The following is a 26,306-nucleotide window of genomic DNA, read 5'->3' as shown; positions in this document are numbered from 1 at the left end:
GCCCCTAGATTGCAGTTACGGTAACTCGGTTGCTAACGCAAACTGACTTATTTACATATAATTTGCATGTCCAGGTACTTATGGAAGTACCCGATATGTCTGTACTTCCTTTCTAACTCGGCGTCCGCACCCGCTTGCTGGCCTGCTCCTCTCCCCTCTAGGCCGGGAGCCCCGTCCCATATCCAGTAACTTTCACTACCTTTTCGGTTACCTAGCCCGACAAACGCTACCTCCTGGCCGTCGGAAGATTGGCCCCTCCTCCCACCCTTAGGCTCCTCCCTCCGTCTTCTCCCTCCCCGGTTTCCAATTGCCTCTTCCCCGCCCCCTTTTCTATTTCTGAACAGGCGTGTTCCAGGCAGCCCCGCCGACTCTTTAGATTGCTATGGGATCGGTAGGGTCCTGAGCGTCGAAGAAGCAGGAAGGCATAGCCCAAGAAGGGCTGCTGGGACTCACGAGAAGAATCGAGCCCTGCTGGGATTTTATTTAGTTTTTGTTTGTTATTTTTGGTCTTGCTTTGGCGGAGGGAGGGAGAGGAGGCTGAGCGGCTCGGTCGAACTTGAGGCGGCGCGAAGGCCCCCTCAGGCGGCGCCGAGGGCAGCCCCGAAGCCGGGGCCTGGCTCCGCCGCCGCGGCCGCTGTCAGGGAAGCGCAGGCGACCAATGGAACCCGGGAGCGGCCACTGCTGCTGAGGCGGCGGTGTCGGCAGCCCGACTCCGACCGCCCGCACCCCCTCCGCGGGGGTCCCCTGGAGGTAAGCGACTCCTTCCCTGTGAGTCCCCCCGGCCCTGTGAGTGTGTGTGTGGGGGGGGGTCCCTCTCACACCCTGTCCCGCACAGCCTCTCCCCGCCCCCACACCTGGGTTCAACTACAAAACTGCCCTCCCGGTGGCATCTGCACCCCGAGTGCTCTCTCCACCCTTTTGCCTCAAACGTAGGGTCCTCCTATGCTTTTTTGGCTTCCTCTTCTGTTTAGCTCCTCCCTCGGCCCCGGGGATCCACCCCCCCCTTCCCCCGTCCCTGTTGCCTCTGTCCTGAATTATTCTCTATCAAGTCATGAACCCTTTCCACATCAGGACACCTCTTGTAATGCCCATCCTTGTTTGCCCTTTCTCGTCACCTGTGTTCCCGCTCCACACCGTCCTCACAGCCTCCGCCTTCGTCCCCTTTTCCTATTTTGCCCCTTTCCTGCGATGTCTCCGTGCATCCCCAGCGCGGGGTTCCTACTTCGCAGTGGCCCTCTTCCTCTGTTCCTGATTCCATTACCTCACTGCCACCCATCCAGCTCCTGGCTTCCAAGAATCGTCTCGTCGCCTCTCCTTAGGGATCTCAGGCCCTCGTCGTCATTCCCAAAGTACCGTTTGCATTGTACTTTGACCTTAATCCTTACCCTTCTTCTCAGGAGTGCTTTGTGAACCCTGTAACTTCCGTTAGCTTCCCTTTCACCCCCTCCTCAAATCCCCCAGCCTCTGGAAGCCTGTTTCCATAGAAGAGACGACATCTGACAGTGCCCCCTTCGCATTCAGGATCTCCAACTTTGACACCTTCTCCCTGGAGTCTCAGGGATTTTGCTGGTCCTTGGGACACTTGACTTTGTTTTCCGCATGGTCTTCTTCCTGTGCTCTCTGTTGCAGTCTTTATCTTCACATGCCACTCATTTCAGGATGGGCTAAAGCTGGAGGCGAGAAGAAAATGTGTTGGGGGGGGTGGCCTCCCCTGCCTCACTCGGGCTTTTCTGGACAGAGGGGTGTTTCCAAAGGATGGAGCAAATTTTGGAGAAGTCCCTATCAGATTACATTTTGTTGATGGCTCAGGATCCACCGCTAGGAGGGATGGACAGGGCTGCCTAGAAGCTGGATGAGGCTGTGAGAAATTTTGTTTTGTATTACTTACTTAGAGGTCTCGTCTTTGAGGGATCACAGAGTAGGGTGTCCTCCCACCCCATCCAGATCCAAAGGGAGTCTGCTCACTGCCTGTGGCTTACTGGAATAGTTTCAGTTGAGTCCATAAGAGCTTAGGCCTGGGGTGGGGTGGGGGGTAACAGGGAAGAGGAACATGAGACATTAGAAAAAGGTTGTAGGGGCACCTGGGTGGCTCAGTCAGTTAAGCGTCCGACCCCGGCTCAGATCACGATCTCACGGTTTGTGGGTTTGAGCCCCGCGTCGGGCTCTGTACTGACAGCTCAGAGCCTGGAGCCTGCTTCAGATTGTGTCTGCTTCTCTTTCTGCCCCTCTCCTGCTTGTGCTCTGACTCTCTCTCTCTCTCTCAAAAAAAAAAATATATATATATATATATATATATTTTTTTTAATTTAAAAAAGGAAAAGGTTTTACATTCAGAATCAGGATTCTTGGGCTCAGCTTATGACTTCCTCACTTGACCTCTAGAGTGACCTTTTTGAGAGAAGGGCCTGCTCTGTGGGCACTGGTGCAGTAACAGGCTACTTGTAGGATGTGGGTTGGGGGGAAATTAGACTTGGTTTATGTATTTACAGAGCAGTATGGGCTTCTCAGACAGAAGGCATTTACTAGTCATGGATTGGCTGATCTGAGACTTGGTCTCTCCATTGGGTCCTTCTAGTCGATAGGCACGATGATAAGTCCGTGTGGAAGACCAGCGCCAGAACTGCATCTTCTGTTTGCCCTGCGTTTTTTCCCCACTGCATGAAACCTCTGACCACCTGTGCTCTTCCCCTTGCGCTTGATCCATAAGTCCAGATTTCGTGGGTGGGAGGGATGTTTGAGGAAGGTGGCTGGGACAGAGCTTGGGGTGGGGTGGGACTCGGGAAGCCAGCTGCCCCCTTGTGCCCTGTCTCTCTGAGTCTGAGAGTGAAGAGGGCTTGTGCACTTCTGCTCATCCTCTGACTCTATGTCTGCTTGAAAGTCATCACGCATCCTCTTCCCATTTCTTCCTTGTGTCCCTCCTTGTCCCTCACCAGAGTGTAGTGTCCTCATCCTCCTCTTTAGGAGTAGATCCACTCTTCTGAAACACCCCCAAAAAGAAGCTATATTTCCCCCAGTTTCCCTGCTTCATTCTTGGAGCTGGCTGCATGCTGCTGCATGAGAACATGTTTGCCAAACGCCATCCAAAGGAGCAAATTGAAATTCTTTGATTTGGGGAAGAAGTTTGGGTGGAACCTTTCAGTAATTGGCATGAGACAAGAGAGGGCCTAGTCCAAGCACACTTGGGGCTTGCAGCAGGGAGGAGTAGTTCAGAGCGAGGTGAGCGCGCAGGTTACTTTCTTTGCCATCTGTCTCTTTCAGCAGGGGCTCCCAGAGCTGGCTTGGGCTGTCTGGCTGGAATCTGCTTCTACCAGCTCCCACGGGCCTGCACACAGACTTCTCAGCCTGATTCAATATTGACTTACCTACCCTGCGACCACTGCCTTCCCTACTCCCCACCCCCACCCCACCCCCGCTGGTAGCTTGAGAATGCCTTCTTCCCTGATGCCAACCCCCCACTGGAGCCTTGGGGAAGCATTTACCTGGTTCCTGCCAGAGCCTGAGCCTGCTTGACTGTTCAGCCTGGAGTTCCTACAAGGAAAAAATAGTACTCAGTCTCTACCTTGTGTCTTGAGGTCAAGGGGGAAAGATGAGTGGAGACCTTCTTAAAGGAAGGTTTGAGTTAGATTTAAGACGTGAGGAGAAACTCCTCAACACAACAGGCAGGCTAGGGTGATGCAGAGTCTCTTTTGAAGAGTGACCTCTTTTTTTTTTTTTTTAAATGTTTTATTTATTTCTAGGAGAGAGAGAGAGACAGCGTGAGCAGGGGAGGGTCAGAGAGAGAGGGAGTCACAGACTGAAACAGGCTCCAGGCTCCGAGCTGGCAGTCAGCACAGAGCCCGACGCGGGACTCGAACCCACGAACCGTGAGATCATGACCTAAGCGAAAGTCGGAGGCTTAACCGACTAAGCCACCCAGGCGCCCCTGATAGTAATTTTTAAAAAGAGGTCACTCATGGGGCACCTGGGTGGCTTAGTCGGTTAAGCCTCCGACTTTCGCTTAGGTCATGATCTCACGGTTCGTGGGTTCGAGTCCCGCGTCGGGCTCTGTGCTGACTGCCAGCTCGGAGCCTGGAGCCTGTTTCAGTCTGTGACTCCCTCTCTCTCTGACCCTCCCCTGCTCACGCTGTCTCTCTCTCTCTCCTAGAAATAAATAAAACATTTAAAAAAAAATTTTTTTAATAAAAAAATAAAAATAAAAAATAAAAATTACTATCAAAGGTGGGGCGCCTGCCTGCCTCAGTTGGTAGAGCCCACAACTCTTGATCTCGGGCTTGTAAGTTCAAGCCCCACGTTGGGGTATCAGGGGCGCCCAAGTGGCTCAGTCAGTTAAGCATCTGACTCACGCCCAGACTATGATCTCTTGGTTTGTGGGATCAAGCCCCACACTAACAACAGGGAGCCTGCTTGGGATTCTTTCTCTCTACCCCTCTCCCCACTGGCACACACTCACACGCTCCCTCTCTAAATAAATAAATAAATGAACATTTAAATAAATAAATAAAATCTTCACAAAAATCGTTACCAAAGGCAACCATGTACTTGGTAACAAATCCAGTGGTACTTAAGGGTTTATGATGAGATGAACAGTTCATTTCCATTCATCCCTACTCCTGCTCCTTTAGAGTTCATATCTTCATTATCGCAATATTTATTTCTGAAGGTTAGCACTACAGCATTGGATAAAATGCTTGTGCCTCTATTCCTTAATTTATTAATTGTAACAAAAGAGGATTGAACTTTAGAGAGGATTTACACTGCTTGTTTATATGGTCGTCACTTTTATTTATTTATCAGAAGCCCGTGTAACTGTAAATAGCATGTATGAACCCCTCTTTCTTTTCCATGAACTTGTAACAGTCTCTCTTAACTACCCACCTGTAGGATGAAGATAGCGGCTTCACTACCTTTGTTTCTAACTCACATGCTCCATCTCAAAAGGAGAAAAATTGAGCTTGCCTACCTGCTTGGAGATCAGATGTTCTTTTAAGACTATTCTGTGAAAGTACAGGAACCTGTAAAACATGAGGTGTGGTCTGAACCAACCCATATTTATCTAGTCCCCCAGGAAGGGAATGGTGATTAACTGGGTAAGGGGGTTGATTTGGGCTTTTTTACCTCCTATTCTATCAGAGGCCAATCCAGGAAGGCCTTTAATGGAGACCAGTAGAGGGTTGGAAGGTTGTTTGCCTGGCATCTTTTGAGGTGATGAGAAGTGGGAAACCAGGTTAAACATCTTCTCCCCCCTAGAGTTTTTGCCAACATTTCCTTAAATGCTAGGCCATATGGGACACATGCTTGTATGGCCTCTCTGCCCTGCCACTGCTGCGCCCCGCCCTGAACGGCCCCCAGATGCTCAGATGAGGACTCCCTGCATTGCCCAGACAGTAAGCTGTGGAGCCCAGCCAGTTTATAACACTCCTCCACTTCCATCTCAGTGCCCAGAAGCCAGCTGCTAGGCTAGGGCTTGGGAGGCCTTCTCATTTCCCTTCATCTAATTGGAAGGACAGTTTAGACTCTGAGCGTGAAATGTGGAGCTCAGTTGTTTGAACATCTTTGAGAGCGTTCGAGCCATCTGATATTAAAGATTTGTATTTTCTTCTCTTTTTACTTATTCTCTCTTGTGCACGCTCTTTCTCTTTCTCTCTCTTTCTTGAGAGAGAAAGAGAAAGAGCGTGCAAGTGAGAGGGAAAGAGAAAGAGAGAGAATCTTAATCAGGCTCCATTCTCAGCATAGAGCCTGACTCGGCGCTCGATCCCATGACCCTGGAATCCCATGACCTGAGCTGAAATCAAGAGTCAGATGTTCAGCAGACTAAACCACTCAGGAGCCCTTCTTTTTTCTGTTCTCTTAAAAGAGGAAAGGTGATGAATACAGAACCTGTTCCTTCCTTTTTTCTCTAGCTTTCTCGTCCTTTCCCTTTCTTTAGAATGGTTACTCACCAAAACTATATTGTCTTTGCTTTTGAAAAGGAATGAATTGATGTTGAAAACCACATCGGGATTTAGGTTTTCCTGTCTCTTATTGTCTAAATTGGCAACTCAGCACCCCCTCCCCCCCATGACTTGCTTCAGATGCAGGTAGTCTCTGAGGCTCAGAGAGTCCAGGGAGCTCTGGCTCATTTGGTAGTTTCTAGTGGTGGGGCTGCCTGCACAGGAGAAGAATCCAGTTTTCCTGAGCCTCCTGACACTGGCTGGTTCCCTGGGGAATAAAGACTGCCAGATGGGGGCTCTGTTCAATGGAGAAGTCCCCTGAGTACTGTGATGTGGGATTCCTGGCTGAGCCCTGGGATAAAAGAAAATAATAATGTCAGGCTTACCTCCCTTCCTGGTGCCAGTAATAATCCCAATTGTGATCAATATGGGCAGGCATTGGCTTCATGTCCTAGTGAGGTCTGTGGTGCTAAATGTGGGAGACTGTCTGAATTTCACCTCTTAGAAGTTTTGAAAAGTAGAATTTAGGAGCTTTTGGTGACTTGGAAGTCTCTGGAATAGAGGGAAGGGGAACAACGTGCCACGCATAGGCAGATTGAGGGGAAAAAAGTTAGTTGTATAAAACAGTTGAAGCTGTCATGTGAGGTTTCCAGCAGACCTAAAAGGTAGTGGTCCCTGTTGAGTTAGAATGACCGTCTGGTGCAGAGTGCCCTACAGAGGTGTGGCCGGGGAAGATGCGAGCTTCCTCATGACTCCCATGTTACCTGCAAGTAGAGACAGATCCACCTAGGCAGCCATGCTGGTTCTGCTGCTCCGAGGGTGCTGCCCAGTTTTAGGAGAGATAATGAACAAGTTGCCAAACTTTTAAAGCTGCATCGGATAAATTAAATTCAGGGATGGGAACTTCTTGTGTGACAGAGTTGGGAGAAAGAGAAACCCAAGTAGCCTTTTTTGGTGATCTCTGAGAACAGAAGAGTTCCTCATCTATCTTCCGGCAAGACTTCAGTGGGGCGTGCTGGGATGCAGGGGCTGGGCTGTAATGGTGTTGGCAGAGCAGAGTAGCTTAGATGCTTAACGTTTCAGAGGCGCATGAAGAAGCGCTAGAAGGGTGGCAGTGGAAAATGGGGCTTCTCCGTGTGGTTGGAGGATTTGTATCTTGAGCTTCTTTTCACCTACCCGAAGTTCTGTGTCCCCATATTCCCTAGCATCAAAGGTGATGTCACTAATAGTTGGAAACGACCTGCATTCCAGCTCTACAGTAGATTCTGCCTTCCTCTCGCTCATACTCTTGAGTTTGTCTTAGATTCACCCCAGAGCCCATCGCCGACTACAGTCAGACTCTGGAGCTGGGTTGATCTGACGTTAACAATGTGCCTCTCCCAGTCCTTGTTTTGGAATTTCCTTCTATTCTGCACTCTCTCTTCCGATGTGGATTTGATGAGGATCTGAAGAATCGTTCTGGGAGAGCAGTGGCTTTTGTCACCCCAGTGAGGGATCCTTGGTGATGTGATTCCTGTTCCTCCCTGTACTTTGCATGTTATAGACTGATGAGCTTGAGCCCGAGTTCTTTTTGCCTTCTCCCAGCCCTCCCAGTTCTTGAAGTGTGTGTATGATAATGGGGAAAGGGGTGTGGGGGTAGGAGAGAGCTGTCATCAGTGTTCTGGAAGATTCTCGGACAGCGAATGTAACTCAAATTCACTTTCCTTACCAACAGTATACACGTGTACACACACACTCGTACACACGTATGCCATTTACTAACCCGTTAGGTGATTGGTACTCACCTAATGTTTACTAGTACTACTGCGTGCCAGGGGTTGTGCTAGGTCCTTTCACACACATGAAGTTATTCCATACGTAACAGTAGGAAGTAGATAGGTTTTTCCCACGTTGCAGTTGAGGAAACTGAAACCCAGAAAGTATATGGTTTGCAGAAGTTTACCCATCCCATAATAATGGCAGAGCCAGGATCTTGAATCCCATCCCAGCCTCTTTGACTCCAAGTTCAGGAGTCTTTCCACTTTGCTTCAGCTGCCACAGCACTAGAGAAAGAGGGACTGGTGTCATGAAGTCAGACAAGCAAAGAAATGGCACCCTTCAGCAGAGTTGATGATGGTTGTTTTAGAGCTCTTTTTTTCTAAGTGAAGCCTGGATGGTATTTGCTGACCTTATTCCTTGGGAACTTTGAGTCTAAAGAGAAGATAAAGTATCTGTGATTAGAAAAATATATCAAGACTTTGATACTACATAAAGGTGAGACGCTTAGGACCGGTGTACGGAGTGTTATATGAGTAAGGAAATAACACTTGAAAGAAGAAAAGAGAGAGGTTATTGGCAGGCATGTCCAGGGAGACACAGGAAGAGCACAACAATAGGAAAACATGTGAAGAGTAAGGACAAGGGAATGAGACCAGAGTTGCTTCCCAGTCTTCCTGCAGCATTTGTAAACCTGTATAAACATAACACGTAAAGCAGCATTTTGCAAGTACAGGGGAGGAACAGAGGCTATGCCGGGCAGCCAAGTGCAGAAGGAGGGAAGAGCGACGTGATGATCAGCCGTAGGGATGGTGGGGGGAGGCTTCGTGGGAGATGACTTGTCATCTGACTTTGAAGAGGTCCAGGAAGACAGACAGAGAGGAGGGGCCTGGGAAAGTTTTATGATGGGCAAAGGAAGACCCGAGGATGCCACCACTAACTGATTTGTCTGTGTCTCCCTTTCTGTGTCCTTCCGCCTCTAGCCTGGAAGCTCGAAGGCTGGTGGTGGCCATGGGAGACATGATGGTGGAACCCGCCCCCCTGAAGCCGGCTTCTGAGCCCACTCCCTGCCCACCAGGGAATAGTGGGGGCTCCTTGCTAGGTGTCATCACGGAGGGGGTCGGGGAACTGTCGGTGATTGATCGCGAGGTGGCTCAGAAGGCCTGCCGGGAGGTGCTGGAGCAGGTGCAGCTTTTGCGCGGAGGCCTGGCCATCTCCCGCACCGGCGCCCCGCCAGAGCTGGTCAATGGAGATATTTTGGACAGCGCCATCCGTTGCCTGGACGATCCACCTTCCCAGATACGGGAGGAAGAAGATGAAATGGGGGCCACCGTGGCCTCGGGCACGGCCAAGGGAGCGCGGAGGCGGCGGCAGAACAACTCGGCCAGACAGTCCTGGCTGCTGAGGCTGTTTGAGTCCAAACTGTTTGACATCTCCATGGCTATCTCCTACCTGTACAACTCCAAGGAGCCTGGGGTGCAGGCCTACATTGGCAACCGGCTCTTCTGCTTTCGCGATGAGGACGTGGATTTCTATCTGCCCCAGCTGCTTAACATGTACATCCACATGGATGAGGACGTGGGCGACGCCATCAAGCCCTACATAGTGCATCGCTGCCGCCAGAGCATTAACTTTTCCCTGCAGTGCGCCCTGCTGCTCGGGGCCTACTCCTCGGACATGCACATTTCCACTCAGCGACACTCCCGTGGGACCAAGCTCCGGAAGCTGATCCTCTCAGACGAGCTGAAGCCGGCTCACCGGAAGAGGGAGCTGCCCTCTTTGAGCCCAGCACCTGACATGGGGCTGTCTCCCTCTAAGAGGACTCACCAGCGCTCCAAGTCGGACGCCACCGCCAGCATAAGTCTCAGCAGCAACCTGAAACGAACAGCCAGCAACCCTAAAGTGGAGAATGAGGATGAGGTAAAATGCCTGGAAGGGGCCACGGGGCAAGGTGGCATGGAGACAGGGTGTCTGACCTACAGTTCTCTGTCCTCTTCTCTCCTGCCCTCTGTGTCATTTCACTGATAAAAGTATGGGATGTCAGAGTGGAAAAAGACCTTAGAATTCATGTTTTCCAGCTGCCTCAGCTTACAAGGGAAGAACTCAGAGACCCAGAGAGATAAAGTGACCTTCCTCGGGTCATATAGCTAATAGCAAAGCTGACACTCCTGACTCCGCCCAACCCCCCTCCCCTTCCATTAACTACCTGCTTACTGAGAACCTGGGCAGAGACCCCTCCCATCCTGACTTGAGACCTGGGCTCCTTACCAGAACCTCTCAGAGCAGCAGGCATGCGGGAGGAGAAGAGATGGCGCATGTGCCGGAGGGAAGGAGCGTTAAATAGGGCCTTAGCCTCATTCTCCTGGTCACTCCTTCTCATCCCTCTGCCCCACTCCCCAGTGATCCTGCTTTTCGTTGACTTAAGAGTAAGGTTTATTCCCTGTCACCGAGACATCTGCAGAATGCCCTTGTGCCCACCTTTCCTCCAGAGAAGGGATGTCTTGCTGGTGTCTTTCCCTTTGATTTGGGAAAAGCACAAAGGGAAGAGGGAAGCAGTGTTGGTGTGAAGTAAATGTTGGGCGTGCCCAGAGTCTAGTCAGAGACTTGAGGGCTGGAAAGAAGAGAAGCCTGCAGGAGCAGTTGGGGTGTCCAGTTTAGGATCCAGAGCAGGGAGGACATAAGCCCATCAGTAGGTTATGCCCACCTTCCATTCCATGTCTGGGCAGACAGCTTGGGAAGTTGCCAGTGGACAGCCGAGTGTCGGCGACCTGGTGTCCCAACCAGACAATGGTGCCCCAGTGCCCTCTTCTGACTCACCAGCATCCCGGCTCTCATCCTGGCTGCCAGCCCAGCCTAAAAAAAAAGGGAGAAAAGAACAAGGAATTTGCACTTGTTGGAAAATGCATATAGCTGTGGTGCTGGCATGTGCCCCTGTGGGACACAGAACCCACCCACGGTTTTGATACAATGAAACTTCTTTCAGCTTCTTTGAATCAAAGTGACTAAGGGAGGGAGAAAGCAGGAGGGACGGAGACCACAGAGCCTGCTTTCTGGAAATCCGGGATTTCATTATGGTAATTTAATAATAATGAAGCTAAAAGAGCTAACGTTTATTGAGCATTTATTGTGTGCCAAATATCATGCCAAATACTTTACATTTCATCCTCACAGAAGTCCTAAGAGACGGGTTATTTTACCGCTGGGGAGACAGGCTTAGAGGGCGAGGAGATTTGCCCAGGGCCCCTCAGCCAGGCCTCAGCTCACAGCTGGTGCTCCTCATCATTCAGCCGAGTCTTCTTGCTTATTTCTCAGCAGCCGTTTTCCTAGGCCTTCAGCTGTCAGGGTCCACTTGGGGAAGAATGGCCTAGGCCTTAAGCCATCTGGGTTTCCACAATTCCACACACAGGCAGAAGAGTCCAACTGTTCTCAGAACCAAAATGGACCATTTTCTTTTCTGGTTGAGCTTGGCAGGCAAATTCAGAATCATGAAGGGAGGTTGTTATGGAATATAAGGAGAATCATTCAGATCTGGCGGGACTACGGTCAGGAAGGGTTTGGGAGCCCCTTCTCTTGGGGGTCAGGCCCGTAGCGGGGTGTGTGAGGGCAGCTGGATGGGCCCCGTGGTGCCTCCTGTCAGACGTGGCTTTTCTCTGTGCGCATTTGGTAGTTGTCATCTTAGGGCCAGAAAAGCTGAGGCCTCAGTGCGACTCTGTGCTGGTCCTTGGTCCCTCTTCCTTGGTTCTGACTCCTGCCCAAGTTGGGGTCACGGGTGACTCTGAGACCTCAGTATTCTGGTAAATCCTCTGACATGGCTTCTCTGGCTGCCATTCTTTCCAGCTGGCTCCGTATCTTGGATCACTAGATCCAGGAAGGGAGGGAGGTGCTGCCTCCCCAGGCACTCCTGGGTTATCTGATGCTGGCAGAGTGAGGCACCCAAGCCCGCTGTGCCGCCTTTGGAAGCGCGGGAGCGGGGGGCGGGGGGAATAGACATGAATACTTCAGCGGGTCTGAGCACTGGCAACCCCGAGGTCTCTCCAAACCCCTTTGGCAACTTGAGGGTACATCTGCCCAGGCCAAATTACCGAGGGGATTGGTTTTCCTCCTTCTACTCCTTCTTCCCTGTTGTGCGACATTCATTCACCCACCAAATGAGGTTGTACAGTGTGCAGTGTCCAGGGCCAGAAGCGGTGGAGGATGGAGGGTCAGGTGCAGCCCCTCCCTCCAGGAACTTGGAATGTGAGACTCCATTATCTGAGAGAGCATTCAGTGTGGAACTCTCGATTTGGTGTCCTGAAACTTCACTGGATTGATCAGTTCTAACAGTTTTTTGGTGGAGGTTGTGACTCTCTTGAAAAGCTGTTTCCTACATAAGGAGGATGTCTACAGCTTACTAAACAAAGCACATAATTACCTAAAGAGCAGCTCTGGAGGATAAAGTGAGGCCGCAGACGAAGAGGTCCTGGGGTTGCCGGTCCAGTTCTCTCCCTGCCTGGAGGCTCCCTGCACAGTTGTCCTCTCCCCAGAGGTCACACAGGGTCCTGCTTTCCTTTACCGACGGGTCTTTCCACTATCTACACGTGGAGGGCTGTAGCGTGGATCTCTCCGGGCCCTCGCCATTCCAGCCCCCAGGCCCACCGCTTCAAAGCAGTTTTTGTCAGCCTGGCCAGAGGACTCTGCTCAGGTAGTGTTCCTTCCCGTTTGTAACCCAAACTCTCAGCCTTTTGGCCCAGAGGAGGGGCCCAGGGAGCAGAGATGATTTAGGTGCCACCTCAGCTCCACACCCTGTCCCACGCAGGGACACTCCTAGTAGATCAGCTCTGTCTCTTCAGGACTGCAACCTTTGTACAGGGAAATCTGCTGCGTGTCACACTGGAAACCCCAGTGGGCCTTCCAGCCCGATGCGGTGTGATGTCAGCTTCTTGGCCTCAGCACTTGTCCTGGAGCTGACTCAGTATGGGTGACGCAAGCCTCCAGAGCAGGAGAGAGGAGCAGGGCATGCTCTACCTCCCTCCCCCTGAGGCTGTCAGCAAGTCAGCCAGGGCCTGTCTGTGGAAGAGTCAGCTGGGGCGCCACGCTCCAAGCCAGTGACTTGCCTGCTCTTCCTTCCTTACCAGCTCGTAGGTAGAGAGGGACAGACTCTGGCACCCTCCTCGCTGCCTCAGTTCCCCCTCTTGCCTCTCTCCAAGTCAGAGGCCGTGTTGCCTTGGGAGACTGTTGGCTTGCCTTCTCCCTCAGAGTGCTCCTCTCCCCAGATTCTTCAAGGAATGACCTGACTGTAGGACCTCCAGCTAGAAGAGAATGCAAACCATGGACTGGAATTAAGTAGATGCTTGACATCCGATTGCAGAGTAGAAGCTTTGTAACCACTGCCCTCCTGGCCCGGGACCTCCCAGGACTTTGTCTCCTAAGGCCAGGCCCCTGCCCTCCTGCAGGTTCGTGCACAGGTATTGCCCCTTTCTCCCTGCCCTGGGAGACCTTGGTTGGCAGCACTCCGATGGGCGTGTGCATGAGCTGCAGCAGAGCCGCTGAAGGAGAGTTTGACCACCAGTCCTTTCCCCTGGTGTGCTCACAGACGCCAGAAAGACAGGGTGACGTTTAGACAGACCCCTAGCCCGGGGCGTGGCCCGGCTGCTCTGGCTGCTCTGCCTTCTCTGGCGGATGCAGCCAGGGCCAGCTCCCCAGCTCAGGTCCTCAGATGGTAATGTAGTGTGCAGGGAGTGGAGTAACCTGCTAGGAAGCCTGCGGAGGTGTGATAGAGTTATCCTATCCTGGATGCCCAGCAGCATCCGTATGCCCAGGGTGTCATGCTCATGGCTGTGGAGTGTCCCTTGTCACCTGCTTCAGTGTTGGGACTGGTCTTCCCAGGGTGATCATGAGGCTGATTGGAGAGGAGACACCCTTGACCCTGAAAGTTCAGCTCTTCTTCTGCTTCCTCCTTGTTGTTTCCAAGAAGCTGGAGGACTGCAGGCTTTCCAGTATGGGGCCATGCAGCGCGTTAAATTCGGTCCCTCCGTGGTGGTTTACACAGAGAAGACTGGTTGGGAGCCCATGAGTGAGTCAGTGAAGAGATAGCAGGCTGCTCGCCAGTGTCGCTACTGCCCTGGGGCACCCAGATGTAGGGTCTGTCCTGGAGGGAGGGAGAGCTGGGAGCAGGCAGGGAGAGAAGGGGAGAAAGTGAAAAGTAGAGGCTCTCTGTCTCCTCAACCCTGCTTATGTCAAGGTCTGAGCTTGCCTTCCAGTGTCTCCCACAAGTGTCAAGAATTTGGGCAAGTGGTGTTTCTGGGTTGACTTTCTCTGGTTAAAGTGGCAAGGAGAGAAAGGAGAGATCTGGAGAGAAACTATTATGATCCAGGTTGGAGCTAAATTCTTTGCCTTTGTCTCTCTCCCCTCCCTCCCCGCCCCTCCTCCTTCCCTTGCCCTCTGGCCCTTTCCCAGGAGCTCTCCTCCAGCACCGAGAGTATTGATAATTCATTCAGTTCCGTAAGTGGGGCCAGGCTGGGACTGGGTGGCAGGCTCTCCCCCACCCCGTGGGCCGCATTTCCTCTCCGTCCCCAGGCCTTCTGAGTCCCCAGGCCATGGCTGGAATTAAAAGGTGCCTTTTCTTCCTGGGAGAACAGTCCCTCCCAGCAGGCCTCCCCAGCCTGGAGGAATCCCCTGTCCTCTGCCACCAGTACCCTGAGCCCAGGTCGGGCCTTCTCCCAGATACAGCTGGGAAGCAACGTGACTCAGCCCCCAGTTCCTGGGTCTCTGGAGCAAACAGCTGGGAGAGAGGTAGAATTTACCCCTGGATTGGAGCCGAGGACTGCTTGGCAGAAACCCCCAGGGTCCTGTTTTCCCCCACCCAGAACCTTTTCCCCATGGCTTCTGCCATTAGACCATCAAATATTTATTCAGCTCTTCTAAATGCTAGGCCCTGTGCTGCGGGAGCAGACTCCAAAAGCAAACAGGATTTGGCCTGAAGGAAAGTTTTTCCTCCCCACAGCTGTTTTTCTCTTTTAGCTTCAACTGCCTTTCTTCCAGGTCTGAGTTCTTCCCTTTCCCAGCTCACTGCCAGGAGGTTCCTCAGTCTGCATTCTCCTTTCTTGTTCCCTCTGGACTAACCCCGTGACCCTCTGATCCCACAGGGTCTTGGACCTTGTTGCTGGGCAGAGACGTGAGAGGAAATGCTGGACCCTCTGGGAGTTTGGACGATTTTTTTACATTTTCTTTTTGATTTATCTACGCAATCAATTTTCTCCGTTCTGTGCTGATTCCCTTTCAGTCATGATTCCTATCTCCTCCCATGTGGCAGAGCCTCTGTTGAGGCCTGGGGTCACACCTCCAACATACTCAAGGAATGTAGGGCCCTGACCCAAATGCTGATTCGAGGATGGGAAGGAGTTCTGCCTTTTCTAATCTAAGATGACTCTGAATTGGCTGGGCTGGAGGGTCCTTGGAACAGTGACCATTTGCCACCTGAGTGGATGGATTAGGGGATCAGGATGAATGAAGGAGTGAGTCTCCTAATTCCCTCTTCCTTCCTTTCGCTTTCTTCATATCCCCTGGGCTATTTCCAGGGACCTAAGGAGCCCAGTTGTGCTGTCTTCCTGTCTGTCTCTTTTCAACCCTGTTTCCCAGAGCACCCCTGATTGATTCTGACACCTTGTGTCATTAGTGTGTGGGGCCCTAAGCCAGCCCCCCTGGGGGCAGAGGCTGAGAGATGAGCTGTTCCTTCGAACCCTGGCTCTTTGCACATGCAGAGATGGGCCTGGGACTGCCCAGCTTTCAAAGAAGCTCTTTTTTGTGGTGTAAGGGAGTGAGGGTAGAAATTCTCAATTCTCGAGAAACTAAACAGGGCCCACAGAGAAGGAGAGAAAGGCCTGGTGAGTGAAATATTGTTGCTGTCAGTAGAGGAGACTGTTCTTATGCAGCTGAGGGGAGTTGGGCGGGGGACGCCCGGTGGCTACCTTGATAAAGTGCCCTTAAGATAGAAGGACTTAGGCTGGGCAAAGAGTCCTCCTTCGTGTCAGTCTTCCCCCTACCCCCACCACACTCCCCAGACAGACTTTGCCCTTTCTGAGAACACCGAGCTACCCAGCCTGAGGACCCAAGCTCACAGCAGGGAGCTCAGAGGGGGAGCCTAGACCCTGAGATGGGACGGGTGGGGGGAAGAGGACCCAAACAGGAACCGCTGAAAGAGACAGGCCTTCAGGGCCCTTGTGGAGGGCTGAAGGGAGCTGTGGCTTTCTCCACCCGCCTCGCCACACCTCCCTCGCTCCCTCTGCTTTTGTTGTCCCATCGGTTGTTTCCTCATTAATGCAGAGTCTACTCCTATCCCCTCCTCATCCCTGGCATGCACAGTGACCCCTTGTAAAAGACCGAGAGGGTGCACAGGGGTGTGCTGTGGGAGGTAACTGAAGTCATTTGAATGGAGTCAGTCCTCCTCCTTTGCAAGGGGACAGAGTGACTCAGAGCCCCCCCGCCCCCAGCCTTGTGGGCTCCGGCCCAAGAACCCTGAGCTGAGTGAGGCGCGTCAGGTGTAAGCAGCTCTTCTCTCTGTCTGCCCACCCATCTTGGAGCCTTGGGACAGTTCCTAAGGAACTCAGGGCCAAGAGAAGAGGGGTGCCTCCCAGCGACCCACATTCATGCCCCCCTCCCCGCCCAGGAAGCAGCACGAGGAAGAGTGGGCTGGCTTTTCTGCCTCCTCCCAGCTCAGGTTGTCAGGGGTGGGGCGGTGGGACCTGCTACCAGTGCTGAAAGGTAGCTCCTTCCCTAGAGCTCAGACGTTGGGATCCCTGGCCTGCACGGCCAGGAGTGACTGAGTCGGTGGGCCACTTTTTTCTACGGTTTCTTCAACGTCTTTCACTTCACCCCAACCCCCTGTAGCCCGTCAGACTGGCTCCTGAGCGAGAATTCATCAAGTCCCTGATGGCAATTGGCAAGCGGCTGGCCACTCTACCCACCAAGGAGCAGAAGACACAGCGGCTGATCTCAGAGCTCTCTCTGCTCAACCACAAGCTCCCCGCCCGCGTGTGGCTGCCCACTGCTGGCTTTGAGCACCATGTGGTCCGGGTGCCCCACACCCAGGCCGTCGTCCTCAACTCCAAGGACAAGGTAGGTGGGCTCTGGCCCACACCTGCCCTCCACGGCTGTCCACATTTGTGTGCTCATCCAGGGAGGCCGCGCCAGCATCCCAGACCCCTTCACAGTTTACGTGCCCCCGTGAGTCTTGACTTGACGTCAGTGCTGTTGTGAGGACCATCTTGTCCCCCTTCTCGGGCCTTTTTTTCTGGTCCCAGAGAGGCCTAATCTTTTTAGCTCTCCTCTTCCTATGTCTCAGGAGAGAGTTGCTCTCAGCCTCCTTCCAGCTCTTCTTTAACTCTTAGGCTTTCCAGGTATAGTGACAGTGGGGGCAGAGAAATCTCTTGTTTCTAGGACCTTCTCTGATCAGAGTGGGCAGGGAGGGGAGAAGGATGCCAGACCCATGTTGGAGAGAGTTAGCTGAACTTGTGTGCTGATTGGAATGAATACTAAGGTTCAGCTTCTTCAGAAGTATTGAGGATTAGAAGCCTGCTTGGAAAAGCACCCAGCAGTTCCCCAGTCTCTTTATCTGTCTTTAGGACAAGGCCTTCCAGGCCCCTGGGGTTGTGGAGGTAGTTGTGATTGTGCCCAAGTGCATCATCTGTACATGTTGAAGCGCAGCTGAAACATATGTTTGTTTGTTTTTAAAAACTTTATTTTGAAGTAGTCTCTACACCCAACATGGGGCTCAAACCCACAACCCTGAGGCAGTAGGCACTCCTCAGCTGAAACACTTTAAAGATCTATGTGTGCTCTCACCCTGATCCTTGACATGCATGTTCACAGGACAAGCTCTTGACCTGAATGTGGTGCTCCCAGTGTCGGGGGACTGACAGGCAAGGGTTGGAGCCAGGAGTGGGCGGCTAGAGGGGCAGTGTTGGCCAGGGTGAGACTCAGGGGACGGTGGTGGAGGTAAGAGGTACCGTTCTCACACCCGCTGTGCCCCCCCAACCCCCCACCCAGGCTCCCTACCTGATCTATGTGGAAGTCCTTGAATGTGAAAATTTTGACACCACCAACGTCCCTGCCCGGATCCCCGAGAACCGAATCCGGAGCACACGGTCCGTGGAGAACCTGCCCGAGTGTGGTATCACCCATGAGCAGCGGGCAGGCAGCTTCAGCACAGTGCCCAACTATGACAACGATGACGAGGCCTGGTCGGTGGATGACATAGGCGAGCTGCAGGTGGAGGTGAGGGAGCTCCCAGGAGGTGGTGCTGGGGCCCAGCACCTGTTCTCCAGGAGCTTTTGTTACATTTGAGACAAGACAGCGCGCCCTGAGGCGGGCTGAGGCAGGGTGCCATTTCGGTGAGGCAGGTAGGAACGGGGGTGCAGGGGGGCGGGGGGACGTGCTGAGCGGCAAAAGTGCTGAGTGGCTCAGTCTGGGATATTCAGGTGGAGCTCATTTTCCTGCCGAAGGAATTTAGGTTAAATGTAAGGATGAGTTCCTAAGCCCAGGGGAGTGAGGGAACTTTAAAGTGTTTATTGAACATCTGCCGTGCAGAGTTGTCTGAGGGAGGCAGAGAGGAAGAAGTCATACATTTACTCATCCAGGAAACATTTATGGAGGGCCTTCTGTGTGCCAACCCTGAGTGCTCTGTGCTAGTGAGCAGGGAGGCGCGTGCCTGCGGGGGGTTCATGGCCTGAAACGAGAGAGGACAGGAGGAGGACGAGACGAGACACAGGTGGCTGTGGGCCGCTGAGACCCCAGTGGGCTGCGGAGGCAGGGCGTTAACAGGGGCGCCTGAGGGTAGGGTACGACTTGCTGCAGGCCTGGGCCTGGCCACAGCCCAGATGATTCACTAAGGAAGTAATAGGTCAGTGGGGGCCTGAAGGTGGGGAGGGGTTTGCTGGACAGAGCACCCCTGGCAGAGGGACCAGCAAATGTGCAAATTCTGGGGGACGAGAGAGCCCGGCCCAGTTGAGGAGCTGAAGGCCGCTGTGTGTGGCTGTGATGTGTGGCCCGGGTGCCAGTGGTGAAGGAGGCCAGGAGGTTGGCGTGGGCACGACTGTTAGGAGGGTGCTGTCGACCGTGGGAAGAGACTGGGACTGGGTGCTAGGGCTGTGCAGAGCCAACATTTTATGGGGGACTGTGACACAGCCAGATTTCGTTTTGTGAAGACAGACTGTCCTTGAGCTTACAACCCAGTTAGGGAGGTGGGACAGTTCTTATTTATAGGATGTACAGCAAGGCAGCGTTTGGTAAGTGCCAAGCGGACTTGAGGAGAAGTGATCAGCTCTGAAGGAAAGGGCCTTGCTGGGGACCCTGGGGTCTGGTAGAATAATTCGTATTTGAGAGAGATGGGGAGGTAAGACTGAATGGCCGAGATCAAAGAAGTGTTCAGAGGGGGCTCGTCAGGAGAAGCTGTGTTCTGGGCCCTAAGGACGCGGTCGCAGCAGTGGAGAAGGCCTCGCAGAAGGCCCAGAGCTTGGCTTTCTGGGGCGGTTGTGGCAGTGGTGTGCACCCTTAAGCACACTTGGGGTCTTCTGGAGAACTTGTTCAAAATTCAGACTTCCAGATCCCATTCGCAGTAATTCTGCTTTAGACTGATGGCAGGAAATGGGAATCTGCATTTTAGCAGCCTTCCACAAAGACAGGCTTTCTGGAACAGAATCCATAAGGTTGGGGGCGGGGGGGGGAGTTGTGACACAGAGGCAGCGAGCAGGCAGAGTAACTGGACGAGTAGAGGACAGAAGCAAGGCCTGTGCTTGGCGTTTCTGACTTGGCGGTCCCCTACCGTCCCAGCTCCCTGAGGTGCACACCAACAGCTGTGACAACATCTCCCAGTTCTCTGTGGACAGCATCACCAGCCAGGAGAGCAAGGAGCCTGTGTTCATAGCCGCAGGGGACATCCGGTACGGCCAGACCACCACCTGCCCCTTGTTCCTCCTCCTTCTCGGGCACTGCCTGCCTCTGTCCCCTTTCTGTGCATCAGCCTCTCTTTCCCTCTTCTCTCTCCTCACTCTGTCCTTGTCCTGAGGCCACAAAACTTGAGGCAGTGAAGATGCAGGTTGAGAAATGACTGGGCTACCACAGAAGGAAGTTGCATTTTAAGAGAACTCCAAAGGAATGAAAGCACTAGAGGAAGGAATTAGAACAGCATTCCTCGGATTGGGTCTGAGCATCACGCGTATCAGAATCAAGGGACGGGGAGGAGAGCTTGCTGGACTTACAGATGCCAGAGCCACACCCGGGCTGACTCAGGGTCTTGGTTGAGGAATGGGGAGGGCCCGGTTACCTGCATCACAGCATGATTACAAACCCACCAGGTTAGCGAAACTCTCGGGCCAGATTTCTGTCTCTGTGTGCCCAGAACCAAGGACAGAGTACAGGAGATGCCGGTATAGACAGGGACAGGAGGCTGGCAGGGAAGGGTGTATCTCTGCCAAGCAAATGATCCAGTTTCTTCCTGCTAGACGGCGGCTCTCGGAGCAGCTGGCTCACACCCCCACGGCCTTCAGACGAGACCCGGAAGACCCTTCGGCAGTTGCTCTCAAAGAGCCCTGGCAGGAGAAAGTAAGGTGAGTCTGGTGGGAGTGGTCCCTAGGCCCTCGCAAAGTTTGCAGGCCACCGGGGAACCCACTGCACCGTCTGTATTGTCCATCAGCCTTTCCCAAACCGTCAGCCCCCCAGGCGTCCGAGTCCTTGCCTCGTGGGGAGTTGGTTTGGACTGCGGGCAGAAGCCATGTCTGCCGTCTCCCGGCGTCACCCGTCACCCATAAACACCTGCTGCTGCTTTCTTCACAGGCGCATCAGAGAGGGCTCCCCCTATGGCCACCTCCCCAATTGGCGGCTACTGTCAGTCATTGTTAAGTGTGGGGATGACCTTCGGCAGGAGCTCCTGGCCTTCCAGGTGTTAAAGCAACTGCAGGTAAGAGAGGAGGGGGAGGAGTGGGCAGCAGGTGGTTCTGCAGGGCACGCTGCTGGGGCTGGGCTTTCCGCCCAAGCTGGTACTCCTTGGGGGGGAGGGCAGGGACACAGCCACAGGAGCAGCTCCGCAGCGACCCCTCGTGGCCTTTTCGTGACCTGTGCCTGCTATGATCCCTGAACTTTGGGGGCTGGGTTTGTCCTGGAGTCTCCTAACTGGTCTATGGCAGGGGGCTTGCAGTGCAGACCCCTCCCACCCCGAACCTTCACACTGGTCACCTGCAGGCAGCTTTACCTATTGAATCCAGTTCTCTCTGTAAATACGGTCCTTTTTTAAAGAGGGTTTCTCTGTACCTAAATCCTTCCTTTGCCTTTTTGGGGGCTTTCAATCTCTCCAGTGCCTTTTCTCACATACCTCCCAGTGTATTGTTGGGCCCTGGACTTCTTTCAAAACCCCCTGGTCCCTCAGTGGGACCAGTGGGTTTTCCTCACTTGATGGCCCAGAATCCAAGGCCATGAGGATGGGGACTGTCCAAGGTTGAGGTCAGAGGGGGATTTTAGCCTCCTTCTCCAGTTTGGAAGGATGATAGTCGCATGCCTCTGTCTCCTCACAGTCCATTTGGGAACAGGAGCGAGTGCCCCTGTGGATCAAGCCATACAAGATCCTTGTGATTTCGGCTGACAGCGGCATGATCGAACCTGTGGTCAACGCTGTGTCCATCCACCAGGTGAAGAAGCAGTCACAGCTCTCCCTGCTTGATTACTTCCTGCAGGAGCACGGCAGCTACACCACCGAGGCGTTCCTCAGTGCCCAGCGCAATTTTGTGCAAAGTTGTGCTGGCTACTGCTTGGTCTGCTACTTACTCCAAGTGAAGGACAGGTGGGTGAGCTCCTCATCCTGACTTCGGCCCTTCACGCGTCTTCTTGCAACCTCCCGTTGCCCAGATGTAACCGTGGAACAAATAGCACAATTTAAGTGGAGAGGTGTTCGCGAACCGTGCGGCCAGGAGGCAGACAAGTACTAGGGCACAGAGGCGGAGAGGTGGAGGGTGTAGGGGGAGCAGGGGTTTGAGCAGGCGGCATCCCGAAGGCTGCAGGAGGGGGAGGGCGGAGAGCGCTGTGGCAGTGGGGCCGGAGGACAGGGACAGTGCAGTGCGCGCGCGGCGGGAGCAGGCCCGGCGCTGTGCAGGTCAGGAGGGCCTTCGCTGTGAGGCTGCAGGCAGAGCAGTGACAAAGTCCCGTCTTGGACTTGACTGCCCCCTGTGGCGCCGAGGGTGAGGTCGGATGTAACTGGGTAAGGAAGCCAGAGGTGCTGAGGCCTGGCCTGAGGGCAGTGTTGGCGACCGAGAGCAGGAAAGAGAAAACGGACGTGAGGGACACGGTGGACGTGAAGTTGTAACTCCCAGCCCTGTGCTCTCTTTCTTGTTCCAGCGTGATTTCCACAGCTTTTGAGTATCCGTTGTTTTGCCCAGAGCTGTCATTTCTTCCAATATCACATTGACCTTTGTGAGGTCCAGCTTCTTAGGTGAACAACATGTTGTACAGACACAGTGACCCCAAAGTCTGTCTTAGTCTGTCTCCAGACACTGAGTGACTCCAGGGGAGCCCCCAGAATGTTCCTGCGAGTTGCCATTTGCTGGATAGAGGGCAGCCCCCTGGAAAGACCCACGTGGTGGCCTGAGCCCCTGGGGCTCCCAGCACCGCAGCAGCACATGGAGAGCTGACTGACGGGGCTGTTTAACAGGAGTCTAGTGTCTGTTAAGGTCCCGTCATGGCCTGGCCTTCTCTGAAAACCCCACGAGAACCCCGTCAGGCAGGCATTTCCTCCTCAGGGGAGTGAGGGTCAGGGAGTTCTCAGAGCCCGTGCTTGGTCTGCCCAGCGGGCCCTCTGCGCCTACGGGCTGACGGGAGATGCGACTATAAGGAATTTGGTTGCGAGCTTTAGACTGTCCCTGAAGCAGCAGGATTTTGAACCCAGGGCGCAGAGAGCCCAGAGCTGAGCCCCTGAGTAGATGGGTGGCGGGAGGCAGATGGTAGTCAGGCCTTCGGGCCTCCCTGTAGGAATAGATTTGTTTGGAGGCGTGGAGGCCATCCTGGAAAGGCAGAAGGGGCAGACAGCTGATAAAGCCCATAAGATAAAGAATGGATGTCATCCAGCTGTGAACAGTCAGCCACTGGTAGGAAGTGGCGGCCGGGAATCAGGTGGGATCGGGTACAGATCCCCTACCTGCTGCCGAGGGAGCCCCAAGCGGACTCCAGCACCCCTCTCTGGGGCCATGGGCATGATAGTCCCTTCTCTTGGGGCCTGTGTCCTGACCTGAACACTGAGAGGTTGCACCAGGACGTCTGAAACCGTTCTCGTCCCGAGCCTGCCTGTGTTGCCGCACTTGTGATGCTGTCTCCAAGGGGAAGGACTGAGGTGGGACTGGTTCTCCGCCTGTCCCCGTGCTGTAGCCAGTCAGACCAAACCTAGAGAAGGTGGCTTCCGCGCCTGACAAAGTCTCTGTGGACACTGTGGGGGTTGGTCGGGCCGAACGGGCCAGGCTCACTAGCTTAGCAGGCCAATCCTGCTGCTGCTGCTCCTGCTGCTGCTGCTGCTGGCCACTCCATGGGACTTTGCCCCTCTAACTCTTCCCGCAGCAAGCCTGTCGTGCTGGGCTCTGAGCCTACACGCCTGCTTCACACACAGACTCCACGCAGCCTGCCCTCTTGTGGTGGTGCTCTGCTCTGTTCTGCTCCGGGAGGGGGGGGCAAAACCGCCCCCCCCTCCCCCAGGCTGCTCGTAGCTCCAATATGTTCTGTTCGCACTGGAGGCCTCCCGCTGGGCAGAGGACTTGCCTCCAAGACACGAGACACAGACAAGCTGGGGACCTTTCCTTGCCTCCAGGTTCTCTGCTTGGGGTCAGTTTGGGTGCTGGAAGCACAGGTTTTGGAAAATGGGCTATTCTTAAGCTGTCGTAAGTGGCTAATGCGGGCGATTTCAAAAATAATCACAGTAATGACAATTGTAGACTCCACAGCCTTTGATAGCAGTTTACTTTTCCGATTTCCCTTCTTTCCGCTCTTAGCTTTCGGTCCTAGGAGGTTGGGCCCAGCGCGTCATAAGCAGCGACAGGCACTGCAGGAGGCTCCCCTGCCTGGGATCATGTGGCCAGTGTGCTGGGCTTGTGGCTCCTGCCTCAGTCAGACTCACTCCTGCCTCTCTCTCTCCTCTGCCCCCTCCTCAGACACAATGGAAACATCCTTTTGGATGCAGAAGGCCACATCATACACATCGATTTTGGCTTCATCCTGTCCAGTTCACCCCGAAACCTGGGCTTTGAGACGTCGGCCTTTAAGCTGACCACAGAGTTTGTGGACGTGAGTCCGGAAGGAGAGGTGCCTTAGTGTGTCCTTTCTCTGCCTTGGGAGAGGGAGCTGTGGGCTCCCCCCAAATCAGGGACAACCAGAACAGAGAGGGCAGCAAGTCAGGGTGAGGCTGGGTGTCCCGGGAGGCTTCCTGCCTGATGAGAGAGCAGGGAAGTCACGGGGCTTGGTATGTTTGCCTCACCGGAGGGGGTCCCAGCTGGCTTGTGGGACCCCAAGCACCGTGCACACACAAGCCTCCCTTCGCAGGTGATGGGGGGCCTGGATGGCGACATGTTCAACTACTACAAGATGCTGATGCTGCAGGGGCTGATCGCAGCCCGCAAGCACATGGACAAAGTGGTACAGATCGTCGAGATCATGCAGCAAGGTGGGCTGGGAAGAGGCCATGTGTTTGGGGACAGGGACGTGCCCAGTGCCCTGGGGTTCCCCTTACTGGGGCCCTGGAGCATGGAACTTACAAGCGTGGATTCTGCCTCCAGCCTGGGGGCGGCAGTGTCCAGAGGGTTTCCGGCTCCCAAGACCCAGTGCCATTTTTCCTTTGAGACAGTCCTCCTGATTCTGGACAGAGCTGGACGGGGCAGGGTGGGAGGGGTGCACAGGCTGCAGAAACTACCCCCTAGGCACACTCAGGGAAAGAACAGCCGGGTCCCCACCCTCTCCGTCCCATCCCCCACCCCCATCCCTTGTCCTTCCGTGTCTGGCTCTTCTCCGCCAGCCCAGGTGTTTCTGGTCACCGCTTCCTCTCTGCTGGCCCTTGACCACTCTCTGCCCTGTCCCTAGGCCCCTTCCCTGTGCCAACCCTCTCCTCTTGATCTACTCTCACTGAGCCATTTCCTTGCGGCCTAGTGTCCTGTCCAGGACCCCTCCCCTCCCAGCTCCTCTGGGCCCTGTCTCCATCCCCTCCTCAAGGCCACAGTGCGCACTGGGGCTAAGCTGCCAGTCTCCTCCTCCCCATCCCTGCCCCCACCCCACAGGTTGTCGCCGTTGCTCAGGAGCATCCCCGTCTGGCCCCGTGATGACGGTGGCCCAGATCATCTGTGAGTGTCAGACGTAGCGTAGGCAGAGGCTGCAGCCAGATAAGTGCCCAGCTCAGGGCCCATTCCCCAGACCCCCTTCCCAGCCTCCCCTCTGGGTCCTGACACTCTGCCCCCTCCACCCTTACTGGGGGCGAAGTGGTGCTGGTCCTCTCCCCCTCTGCCCTCACCCCCTCACCTGAAGGGCCTCAGGAGTGTGGGGTGAAGAAGGGCTCAAGACAGGGCTCCCCCTCGCTTCCCCCCTCTTCCCAAGTGGAACCGTGCCCACAGTCCGGGCACCCTCCAAGGCGGGAGGGAAGGGGCACTCCAGATGCCCCTGCGGCTGTTGCTGCCGCAGCTCCTCCCCAACCGCCTGTGACCCTGTGCCCTCACTGCCTCCCCCAGGCTCCCAGCTTCCTTGCTTCCACGGCTCCAGCACCATCCGCAACCTCAAGGAGCGGTTCCACATGAGCATGACCGAGGAGCAGCTGCAGCTGCTGGTGGAGCAGATGGTGGACGGCAGCATGCGGTCCATCACCACCAAACTCTACGACGGCTTCCAGTACCTCACCAACGGCATCATGTGACGCCCTCCTCCTCAGGCCCCGGAGGGGTGGGGGGGTTTGGGGGGGACCCCTGGGAGGGCCCTTGTCCCAGAACCCCCAGACCAGGAAGCCCTACCCACGGGAAGTGGAAGGCAAGGAATACAGAGGATCATGTGGTTAACTGTAGAGCTTGCTGGGAGTGGGAGAGCCTGTCGCGGGGCCCACGCCTGCCGGGGCTCCCTTGCCCCCGGCAGCGTCAGCGTCCCCACTGGACAGACCGCGGGACTCGGTGCCCTCCGGAGAACAGAGGTGACAGGTGGGAGGGGCACTGGGGTTTTTCTCCTCCTCACCAGGGTCCACGAGGTTCTTTCCACGGGCCATCCTTACTGTGCTGGGTCCAGGGCGGGGGGAGGGGGGAGAGAAGGGTCTTGGGACTAGAGACTCGATCCTGTGGTTGGCCTTTGGCTGTGCTGCTGCCTGCCTCCGTCCCCTCCCAGCAGCCGGCTCTGGCTGGGGTCCTGGTGCCCATCCCGGGGTGGGGTGAGGAAGGGAAGGGCCCGGACCCCTCCTGTGGGGGAGGGGACCAGCCCAGCCACGGGAATTCCTTGGCCCGAACCCTTCCCCCGCATCCAGGGAAAGAGCTCTCAACTTTTTATTTTTAATTTTTGTTTGAAATAAAGTCCTTAGTTAGCCATCTGTGTCATTTCTAGCTTGTGCTTTTTTCAGGGGTTTGGCGGGGGGGGGGGGTACGTGAGGAAGTGGGAGCA

The 26,306-nt window shown here is 54.5% G+C and overlaps 1 protein-coding gene across 2 annotated transcripts; it reads left to right on the top strand.

The window, feature by feature from the left end:
- Nucleotides 1-372: 372 nt before the first annotated feature.
- Nucleotides 373-26,242, top strand: PI4KB (phosphatidylinositol 4-kinase beta). 2 transcript variants are annotated; one of them, XM_039246225.1, is made up of 12 exons: nt 373-750; nt 8,669-9,605; nt 14,121-14,165; nt 16,551-16,778; nt 17,709-17,936; nt 19,491-19,600; nt 20,162-20,266; nt 20,493-20,616; nt 21,227-21,492; nt 23,840-23,972; nt 24,228-24,348; nt 25,400-26,242. In XM_039246225.1, exons 2-12 carry the CDS (start codon nt 8,697-8,699, stop codon nt 25,579-25,581), a joined length of 2,451 nt encoding a protein of 816 aa, XP_039102156.1. In that variant the 5' UTR covers nt 373-750; nt 8,669-8,696; the 3' UTR covers nt 25,582-26,242. The 2 variants fall into 2 exon arrangements, with proteins under 2 accessions (XP_039102156.1, XP_039102157.1); XM_039246226.1 differs by lacking the exon at nt 14,121-14,165 and having other exon boundaries at nt 374-750.
- Nucleotides 26,243-26,306: the final 64 nt, after the last annotated feature.

The sequence above is a fragment of the Hyaena hyaena genome, unplaced genomic scaffold (genome assembly GCF_003009895.1).
Source record: "Hyaena hyaena isolate Hyena2069 unplaced genomic scaffold, ASM300989v1 scaffold_284, whole genome shotgun sequence".
Lineage (NCBI taxonomy): Eukaryota > Metazoa > Chordata > Mammalia > Carnivora > Hyaenidae > Hyaena > Hyaena hyaena.
This window is presented reverse-complemented; position numbering and strand designations above follow the sequence as displayed.

Excerpts from the sequence above, each read along its gene's own strand:
- PI4KB (XM_039246225.1), top strand. The coding sequence starts at position 8,697 with ATGGGAGACATGATGGTGGAACCCGCCCCCCTGAAGCCGGCTTCTGAG. Across the intron at positions 20,267-20,492 it reads CCCTGGCAGGAGAAAGTAAG|GCGCATCAGAGAGGGCTCCC; the intron begins GTGAGTCTGGTG and ends CTTTCTTCACAG. Across the intron at positions 24,349-25,399 it reads CGTCGAGATCATGCAGCAAG|GCTCCCAGCTTCCTTGCTTC; the intron begins GTGGGCTGGGAA and ends TGCCTCCCCCAG.